The following is a 10,790-nucleotide window of genomic DNA, read 5'->3' on the forward strand; positions in this document are numbered from 1 at the left end:
ACCTAGTGGGGAAGGGGAAGCCACCATACAACTGAAGACCTCCCCACTTCCATCTGGCCAAGACAGAGTCATAGCGACCGGATTGTCCCTTCCACCCAAATAAAAAACAAGCAAAAACAGACCAAATAAGGAAACATCCAGAATCAAGACACGGGCTCATGCAGTGAAGAACCGTGATCCCTGTGGGCTTGTGGAGAGAGACATTGTGCCTCACAGCCCAGCCTACTGCCTTGGGTTTTCAGCACAGGGACAGGGGCCCAGGCCTGGCCCAGAGGACTGCCTGTGTTGGGAAGATACAGCTGAGAGTGTGGACAGACCAAGGAACCCCATTTTGCAGAGCAGAGAACCAGCTTAATTACCTGAGCACACACCACAGGCCCACAGAGGCTCAGTCTGAAGTATTAACCTGGTTTCTGATCAGCAGTTGTATGTGAGGAAAACAGAGCAGAGAAGAATCGCCTCAAAGGTCGCAGGGCCGGTGGTGGGCCTCAAACACGTCTGGGGACAGGTATTGTTCTGTTCCAGCCGGACAGGTGCAGCGCCAGCACCTGCCTCCATCACGGAGAGTAAATACCACTCTCCTGGATGAAACAAGGCGCTGGTCCCACTTAAATGCAGGACTCAAGAGGATCAAACCATTTTCAAGAAACTCAAGTGCAGCCCAGAACACAGCTCGAGAACATTAACAGTAACACAGGAATACCCAGCTCCCAACAAGAAGAAATGTATAAGACCTGGCGTTCGATCCAACATTACCAAGCAGGCAAAAAACAAAAACAAAAACAAAAAAACAGACAAAGAGGACCCATAATGAGGAGAAAAACCAATACATTGAAGTAGACCCGGAACCGATTCAGATATTAGAATAAACAGACCAAAAAAAAAAAATTAAAATAGCATAACAATATTTCATACATTCAAAAAGTTAGGTAAAGTCTTCCTTTCTGCTGTAGGCTCGAGTGACTGGTGTCGAGATGGGCAAGTTCATGAAACCCGGGAAGGTGGTGCCGGTCCTGGCCGGACGCTACTCCAGACGCAAAGCAGTCAACGTGAAGAACATTGATGATGGCACCTCAGACCGTCCCTACAGCCATGCTCTAGTGGCCGGAATTGACCGCTATCCCCGAAAAGTGACAGCTGCCATGGGCAAGAAGAAAATCGCCAAGAGGTCAAAGATCAAGCCTTTTGTGAAAGTTTATAACTACAATCACCTCATGCCCACGAGGTACTCTGTGGATATCCCTTTGGACAAAACTGTCGTCAACAAGGATGTCTTCAGAGACCCTGCTCTTAAACGCAAGGCCTGACGAGAGGCCAAGGTCAAGTTCGAGGAGAGGTACAAGACCGGCAAGAATAAGTGGTTCTTCCAGAAGCTGCGGTTTTAGATTTTTCAGTCATTAAAAATAAAAAAATAAAAAAATAAAAAAACAGCCAAAAAGTCAGGTAAAGAAAGAGAAGATATTAGAATGTTTGAAGAAAAATGGAAATAATGGTAAAACAAAACAAAACAAAACAAACTTGACCCCAGAAGGTCAGCAGTTTAACCATGAGGAAAGTACATGAAGAAAATCACACCAAGTCACACCGGAGACAAGCTGCTCGAAGCCAGTGACAAAGAAGAAAATCTTAGCAGAGGCCAGAGAAGGGCATTTTCTGTACAGAAGAATGAAGACAACACGAGAACAGATTTCTCACCAGAAGCAATGTGAGTGGGAGGGTGGGGCAGCCACACATTTAAATTACAAAAGCCAAATAGTATCTTCCAAAAACGAAGGTAGAAACGAAGACTTTTTTCTCCCCCGGTTAAACAAAAGGTGAAAGAATTTATCAACACCAGACCCAAAACACAAGAAATGTTCAAGAAAGTTCTCGAGAAGGAACACGATGCGCAGTGGACGTAGGTGATGAACCCAAAGGAGTGGAGGCACCAGGCCTTGTAGCCCCAAGAGTCAGCACACGAACATCTTTCTCATGAGGCAAATCTCTTTAAGGAATAATTGACTCGGGGATCCCTGGGGGGCTCAGCGGTTTAGCGCCTGCCTTCGGCCCAGGGCGTGATCCTGGAGTCCCGGGATCGAGTCCCACATTGGGCTTCCTGCATGGAGCCTGCTTCTCCCTCTGCCTGTGTCTCTGCCTCCCTCCACCCCCCCCCCCTTGTGTCTCTCATGAATAAATAAATAAAATCTTAAAAAAAAAAAAAAAAAAAGAAAGAAAAAATGGGCTGGAACTATAGCACCAGGCCCTGGGGTTTACACGGCGTGTAGGGCCAATGTCTGACCACATGGGGACAAAAGCGGGGGGCGGGGAGGCGGCGGCTGCCCCTGCCGGGTTCTTAGACTCCACCTGGGCTGGCGTCACCGCCCGGGAAGGTGGGCTCTGAAGCCTCAGAGATGTGTGATTTGCCCCGAAGGCAACCACGAGCATAGCATAACAAGGAATTATAGCTAATGAGCCTTATAAGGGGATAAAATTGAATCATAAATAATCCAAAAACGGGAGAATAAAGAACAGCTGGGACCAATAGAGAACAAACAGCAAGATGATAGGCTGAAACTGAACCATATCAATAATCGCATTAAATATAAGTCGTCTAAATGCTTCCATTAAGAGGCAGGTGCTGCCATATTGGATAAAAAGCAAGACCCAAGCTACGTGGTGTAACAAAAAAAAAAAAAAAAAAAAATCACCTAAATATAAAGACACGAATGGGTAAAAGGTAGAAGGATGGGGAAAACACTGATTTATCACCAGAGCGGGGATATTAATATCTGACAAAATCCGTTTCAAAGCAAAGAATATCACCAGGGATAAAAGTTGTTTTGTATCAATAAAGGCGTCAATTCATGAAGAAGACAAAACAGTTCTAACTATTGAAGATAGGAAGGGAATAAAGGACTGTTAGTCCGTTGTGCTGATCGGGTCAGTGGTGGGTTCCCCACAGATGAGATCCCTCACCCCACGTGAGAGACCCAGGCCGCAGAAACAAGACGTCTCCACCCACCCAGATGCCCGTTGAGGTGAAGTCCTCTTGGGCCCGGTCTCTGCAGACGGGGCTGTGACCCACCCGCCAGCCCTCCAACTCCAGATCCCAGGTGGTCGCTTGAAGGGAAACCTCTGGGGCTTTGTAACCATGGAGGTTCACAAAGATTTGCAAGCAGAACGGGAGAAAAAACTGCTTGAGATGCGGAGAGCACGCTTCCGGCAACCGCAGGGGACTGTGGACAGCCCTGGGACACGGACGTTCATCTTAGGCAGCGCCTCCTGCAGTCTCAACATAATTCAGGCAGCCGGAGGCCCTCTCCACAGGGGTTGCAAGCAGGTCATGAAACGTGCTGCTCCTGCCTGGGGCCTCCCGGGGCAGGGGCTCGTGGCCGGCCCTAGGCCAACTCCGTCCTGTCCCCTCTTCTGTCCTGACCTTGAGCTCTGACCTTGGCTTTGTCTTCTCCAATTACAGTGCGATTCCCTCAGGTCTGTCCAACCAGACCATGGTGCTGTCTCCCCGGGCTCCACCGCCGGCCACCAAAGACCTGTCACCAGGGCCCTCCAGCATCTGGTCCTATTGCCCACCCCCACCCCACCCCCCCTGGAAAACCAGGTGTGTTTCTTCTCCTTTATTGTTGTTTGGGCCCTTCCTTCCAGATGCAGTGGCCTCCCGACTGGTCTGCTGGGACTCGAAGGCCCAGGCCAACATGGACCAAGTCCTAGTTGGTGTCAGTTTATCCACCGTGCTCTCAGCTCCCAGCCAGGTCTTCATCTTGAGACGTTGTGGCTGACGTTCGAGGCCAGATCAGGCCATGCAGCTGCACATGCAGAGCTGGCCTCCGAGGTCAAGGGCATCCACCTGTCTGAGCCTAATGCCTGGGCTCAAACCCACAGCCCCAGGAGTCCCTTCAGTAAAGGGCTTAATGTCCCTGGTACAGGCTATCAAGTTCCACCTCAGCCCCCGGTGACTGTGAGACCCCCGGACTTGCCCTCTCACCCAGAAGGGGAACTGGGGCAGGTGCCCAACCTGTGTCTGTAATTGACTGAGCCACTGGATCTGAGCTGGACTCGCCCCAACAGGAAAGCACAACTCGGATCTTCCTGGGGTTCTCTATGACACCCGGGACTGTGCCGACCCTCAGGCTCCCCAGAGGGGCTGCACAGGTGTTCGGGAAGAGCCTGTGAGGGTCGCAAGCTAGAGCCCCCAGATGGGAGAGGGTGTCCAGGAGGTGCTGGGCTGAGCAGACCACCTGCTCTCTGCAGGGAAGCGTGTGAGTAGCTGGAGACGCGGGGGCTAAAGCACAGGAAGGGTTTTCTCAGCTCCAAGGATAAGGAGAGGGTCTCGGGTGAAGCAGGGAGACGGAGATCATCATCCCGTGTCAGGCGTCTTCGGTCGCACACCCGTCTTAGGGGGGCCCTGCTCAGCCACGACTCTTCTCTTGGGTCTCTCCCTGGCCGAGTGCTTCAGAGGGGAGGCTGAGCCCCCTCGCTCCCCCCCAGCACCCCTGCTTGGTGGGTTACGAAGGGCGAACCCCACAGCTGCTCTCTGCGCCGGGGGCAGCCCTGCCTGGAGCTGAGTCTGCTCGCCGGGCGCGCTGGCAGCTTCGGGAAGACCAAAGGGCCAACCCCGTGACCCATGGAAGCAGGAGTGACTCGGGCTAATTTGTCCTGGCAGGAAACCAAATTAGCCGGAAACACCAGGCGTGTTTTTCATTAACCACGTTGTGCAGCCCAAGAGCCACGGTGGGATGCCCGGGAGCCCCGACGTCTTCCACTCGGGAGCTTCCTGCACCCCCTGTCTGGGCCGCGGCAAGTTCCAGGGCAAGGGCACAAATCTCCTAAGAGAAAGCAATCTGTTGACACGGGACAGCAGCAAGGACAACACTCTGAGCAGATGACGGGCTAGAGGAAGTGTGACGAGCCCGGCTGACCCTCTGGAACGTTCCAGGCCATCTCAGACTCACAGTGACAGCTCCCCGATGGGGCTCGGGCAGGGAAAGTGGGACATGGCCGTGCTCAGGGAGTGTGCAGGGCTCCGGCCATGGCCCGATGGTGCAGCAGGGGAGCCGAGGACCCCCACCCGTCCCCGCCCCGGGGCCCACAGCCGGGGGGCGGCCTGGCCCGGGGAGGAGCAGGTGGAGACACACAGGGACACCTACATCACCGCCCAGGCCACTTCACGGCACTTAGCGCCGACCCGCTCCTCTGACGGTCGCCCTCCCGCATCTTTCCTCGCGGGATCTAAACCCACCCTGGGTCCAGTCGCAGCAGAGCTGGCGACGGCCACTCCCGGGGAGGAGCGGCAGGTTTCTGGCCGCCCCCGCGCTTACCGCGCACCAGAGGACGGGCCATGTACACTCGGACACTGTGCAGCCCACCGGCCGCCCCCGCCGCCCCCTGCGGGCTCCTCCTTCCAAACACCCCCTGGCACCACTCCACCGAGGCCAGGGTGACTTCTTAAGTACGAGGGGACAGGATGGCTCCAGCGTCTAAGACCATCCCGCAGGGCCCAGCCCTCGGACGTGAAGCCCCCCATCCCCCTGCACACAGGCGTCTGTAAGCGCAGCCGCATCCCTCCCCGGGCTCCAGCCTTCACTGGGCCTGCGTCTCCCCGGGACGCCTCGGCTCCCCCAGCGCTGGGTCTGGCCCCGCACCTGCCCTCCCCGACGTCTCGTGTCAGCGGGCACTCGCACCTGTCGTGCCTTGTGAGCAGGCCCCATTTATCTGTTTTGGGGCCGCGCCTTGCAGTGTGTGGCACCCGGTCACCTCCACAGTAGCCAGGCTTGTCAGGGCCTCTGGGACCCCCACGGGGCCGGGCCGGGCCGTTCCGTCTACTCCAGCACCGACCGGTGCTCTGCCCTGACGGACCTGGCACAGCAGAGACGGAACGACTGAGGGAACGAAGTCTTAAGATTTTGCTCATGTATTCGCGTCTCTTCCCATGATTCTTGCCCATTGGGATGCCTCAGGATGCCCCCTGGCCAGGGTTTGCTCTGTCACATCACCTCCCCTGCTCTCCCGTGGAGCACCGGGAGCCAGAAGTCTCGGTTTCCTGGAACTCACTGGTGATCCGGCGACGTGTCCGCCTGGGGCCGGGGAAGGCCAGCCCGTCGCCGACGCCCGCCGCATGATCAAGACGCGGCCTGTGATTTCCCAGCCCCTGGAGCTCAGGGGTAGGGGGGTGAGGCCCTCGCAAGCCTCCGTGTCCATCCGTCAGGCTGTCCTGAGGAAGCAGAGGGGACGCTCACCCTTCCGAGAGGTCAGGGTCCTCCCCACACAGTCCACACTCGAAAGCATGTTCGCCAGTGGTGGGGGGCTGGGCGGGGTGTCTGAAGCAGGAAAGTCACAGGCAAGCGCCACGGAGGCAGGAAAGGCGCAGCAGGCCACGTCCCACCAGGCCGCAGGGTCCCGGGGACGGAGCCCAGGGCGAGCTCGGCTGTTAGGATCACTCGTGCGTGTGATGCTTTTAACCCAAACACTCTCCATATGGCTCCTTGATTGGCGGTGATTTCTTCTGAAAACATTTATAGTCTTTTGAAGTATTCATAATTGTATGGGGGCTGGGGCAAGGGACTCCCTCTTGGCAGCGGTTTGCAGTTTCCGCGGCTGAAATTAGAATTTGGCCTGATAGCCCGGGTGGGCGGAGCCGAGGCCAGAGGTCAAATTCCACTTGCTCCGTAATGAGCGCTAATGAAGGGATCAGGGCTCTGCGTCTAGGAAAGCAGCCGCGCGGCGGCCGGTGTGGACAGAGGCCCAGTGAAAAGCACTGTGAGCACCCAGGTGACAGCCAGCTCTGCGTGTCCCGGCACCAGGGGAAGGCCTGGTCCTCGCTCCTATGGTCTCCATCCCCTCAGAGGAGAGCCGGGGTGGGGGGGCTTCCAGAAACCGGCGAGCAAGTGCGGCGCTGCCCATGAAGCAGGGAAAGCTGCCACTCCCTTAATCCTCCCTCCTAGGAGATGGAGTGATGCGAGGCGACCCCGAGGCCGAGGCCGGCATCCTGCAGCCGCCGGCCTTCCTCCCAGGGAGCTGGTCCTGCCGCAGGTGCCGTGGGCCGAGGCACCCCCGCCTGTCCCAGCCGGCGCCACCCCGGGGACCCAGCTGGGATGCGGAGGAAGAAAAAGCCAGAACAACCTGCCACTGGGCCAGAAACACAGGCTGCGGAGGGTTGAACTGTGGCCTCCAAATTCCTATCGCCCACCCCTAGTCCTTACTCCCTCGGAGTGTGACCTTATCTGGAAGGGAGGCCCTTGCAGGTGCCACTAGTTTAGTTACTGTGAGGCCACACGGAGTAGGGTTGGCCCCGATCCCATGTGACTAGTGTCCCTACAGGAAATTTGGACACAGAGAGAGCCTCAGGAATAAGGCCATGGGGACGTGGAGGCAGGGACGTGGTGATGTGTCAACAAGCCAAGGGACACCAGATGGCCCACAAGCCCCCAGAAGCCAGGGAGAGGCCTGGGAAGATTCTCTCCGCAGCCTGGGAAGGACTCTGATCGAGGACTGTGGCCTCCAGACCTGGGGACAGGTCATGTCCATTTAACCCGCCCTATCTGTGCTGTCTCGTCACAGCAGCCCCTGGACACGAAGCCACCCCCGAGAGTTGCCCAGAGCTGACCCCAGGCCAGGACCAGGCACACCGCAGCTCCGGGGGCTGCACAGAGAACAGCTGTCCCAGGAAGCAGCAGGCCTCACCTGCTGGGGTCCAGCACCCCCCCCCATACACAGCAGGCCTCACCTGCTGGGGTCCAGCACCCACCCCCACACACGTTGGGCAGCAGGGAGCAGCAGGGCTACAGCCTGCCTGGGGGGCAAGCCCAGTGCAGGGGCGGCTCATGGCTGGGCTGACTGAGTCAGCAGCATCCCCTGTCGTCCCCGCTCCCTGGAGCTGTGCCTGGGCCTGGGCACCATGTCGCCCCCAGGTCCCCACACAAGCCTGGCAGGGTCACCACGATGCCGTCTACCCACGCCCACCCTGTGCTCAGACGGCTGCCTCTGCTGACAGTCCCCCTCCGCCCAGCTCAGACCTTGCCCCGACTCCGGGCCCTTGTCCCCTCCTCTCCTGCCCCTTGCCGGCCTCCCCGTGCCACCCACACGGGCTCCTCAAGGTCCTCCCCATCAGTCCCAGAGCCTCTGTCGCTGAGGGCTTCGGAACCCAGGCTCTGGGTTGCGAGCCCCTCAGGGGGCCCGACCCCCCAAGGCTCCCTGTGTGTGCCCACAGCCACTGTGTACGAGTGGCCCCATCTTCTTTATTGTGAGACGATCTCCCTGTCTCTGCTCCTGGGTCCCTCTGTCGCATTCTCCCTGTGTCTCACCCTATTTATTCCATGATTTTGGGTTCCGGCTTCTACCATCCGCGGGGGCCTTTGCATCGCACGCCCGGCCCCGGGCCCTGTGCTCCAGGCGCACCTGCTCCACCGCTGGTCCCTCTCCCACCCGGCGCGGCTCCTGGCCTCTGCGCTGTGGGCCAACCCTTCGCCGCGACCACCCTGGCACTCACCCGTGCTCCGAGGGAGGTCAAGGGGACCCAGAGGAAACGGCAACTGGCCCCCTCTTCGGAGGGGACCTCACGCAGCTGCTGGAGCCCTGAGCTTTCCCCTGGCAGCACGTTCTCATGTGCGTGCGGGTGGCGCCTCACTTCCCGCCTAGGTCAGCGCTGCCCCTGAATCACACGTGCGCGGCCCACGCAGCCGTCCCCTCGCCAGGCCACTGGCCCGGCCGGTTTGCTCTGTGTTAGGCGCAGCATCACAGGAACATGAAGGGCCCCAGCCTTGTTGCAAAAGAACCTAACGGGACCCGCAGGACAGGGCGGACTACAGAGGTCCAGGCCGGGGGAAGGTCCCTGGCTTCACACCCCTCTCTGAGCTGGGTGTCCACGGTGGCTTTCCTCGCTCCAGGGGGACAGAGCCCCCGCGCCCAGGCCTGCAGGGAGAAGCAGCGGTGTGCCCCAGCCCAGGCGGAACAGCGAGGAGCCTGATGCCAAGAGGGTCGGCAGGACGGGCGGGGATGATGCTCTGCCCCTGAGCTCAGGACGGGACTCAGGGACAGCACAGAAAATCACCGCCTTCTTTTTTGAATCGTACTCTCTTTTATAAAATGTTTAATTATGGTAAAACACACATCAAAATTGACCACCTTAACCATTCTAACCAGTTTAGTGGCATCAAAAACATCAACATCGTTGTGTATCCATCATCACTATCCATCCAGAACCTTCTCATCTTCCCAAACTGAAACTCTGTCTCTGTGAAACACGGACTCCCCGTCCCCGTCCCCAGCCCCGTCCCCAGCCCCGTCCCCAGCCCCATCCCCAGCCCCTGCGACCACGACTCTGCTCTCCGCCCGGGGAGTGGGACTCCTCTCGAGCCCTCACGTAAGCAGAACCAAACAGCATTTGTTCGTGGTGCTTGGCTTACTCGCTTGTGGTTCATCCATCTTGGAGCATAATTTGGAATCTCTACTTTTGGAGGCTGAACAATTTTCCGTCATGTGTGTATGATGCCTTTTATTTATCCAGTCATCTGTTGGTGGACACTTGGCGTTGCTTCCACCTCTTGGCTATTGTGAATAACACCGCTGTGACCATGAGTGGGCAAATACCCCTCAGAGAAACCCTGCTTTAAATTCTTTAACGTATACACCCAGAAGGGGAATTGCCAGATCATATGGTAACTATTTTTTAATTTTTTGAGAACCTGCCAGACTGTTTCCCATAGTGGCTACACCATTTTTATCATTTCCTTGATTTTTAAAATTTATATCTCAATCATACCATCTTCCTGTTAGGTTATTAATATAAAGCAATTCATACGAGCATTTTTTTCTCAGTTTTTTTTTAAGACTTTATTTTTTAGGACTATTTTAGGGTCCAAATAAAATTGAGAGGAAGGAAAAAAAAAAAAGAAAAAAAAAATTGAGAGGAAGGTACAGAAATCTCCGATATACTCCTGCCCACCCCCCAAGGCTCCCTCATCAGAGGGTACATTTATCAAATTGATGAACCCACCTTGACATGTCATTATCCCAGAATTTTATAGTTCACACCAGGGTTCACTCTTGGTGCTGTACATGCTATGGGTTTGGATAAACATATAGTGACACGTGTCCATCATTAGGGTATCACTGCCCTAAAAATTCTCTGTGCTCCACCTATTCATCCCACCCCGCAATTTCCAACCCCTGGCAACCACTGACCGTTTTCTGTCTCCATGATCCTTCCTTTTCCAGAATCTCCTATAGTTGGAATCATGCAGTATATGAACTTTACAGATTGACTTCTTTTACTTAGTAATAGGCATTCATGTTTCCTCCCTGTCTTTTCACTTGCTAGCTCATTTATTTTTAGTGTTGAATCATATTCCATTATTCCATCTGGATGGACCACAGTTTATTTATCCATTTACCTAATACACATCTTGATTGCTTCCAATTTTTAGCAATGGAAATGTTTTTAAATGGAGCTGCTGCAAATGTTTGCGTGCAGGTTTTTGTGTGGACATAAGTTTTCAGTTCATTTGGGTAAATATGAAGAAGCACGACTGCTGGAGCATATGGTGAGTGTGTTAAGTTTTGTAAGAAACCACTAAACTGTCTTCCCAAGTGGTTGTGCCATTTTGCATTCCTGCCAGCGATGAGTGAGAGTTCCTGCTACTCCAATTTCTCTCCAGTATTTGGTGGTGTCAGTATTCTGGATTTGGGCCCTTCTAGTAGGTGTGCAGTGGTACCTCATTGTTCTAGTTTGCCTTCCCTGATGACATACGATGTGGAGCATCCTTTGTGTGCTCCTTACCATTGAAGGGCTCAGTTTTTAA

General features: G+C 55.5%; 1 protein-coding gene across 1 annotated transcript; it reads left to right on the top strand.

Moving 5' to 3' along the window:
• Nucleotides 1-941: 941 nt before the first annotated feature.
• LOC112908761 (large ribosomal subunit protein eL27-like) lies at nt 942-1,380 on the top strand. Its single transcript, XM_072722416.1, has one exon. It carries the CDS (start codon nt 975-977, stop codon nt 1,305-1,307), a length of 333 nt encoding a protein of 110 aa, XP_072578517.1. The 5' UTR covers nt 942-974; the 3' UTR covers nt 1,308-1,380.
• The last annotated feature ends 9,410 nt before the right edge of the window (nt 1,381-10,790 follow it).

Source organism: Vulpes vulpes, chromosome 9 (assembly GCF_048418805.1).
Source record: "Vulpes vulpes isolate BD-2025 chromosome 9, VulVul3, whole genome shotgun sequence".
NCBI lineage: Eukaryota > Metazoa > Chordata > Mammalia > Carnivora > Canidae > Vulpes > Vulpes vulpes.

Coding starts and splice junctions, on each gene's coding strand:
- LOC112908761 (XM_072722416.1), top strand. CDS start 975: ATGGGCAAGTTCATGAAACCCGGGAAGGTGGTGCCGGTCCTGGCCGGA.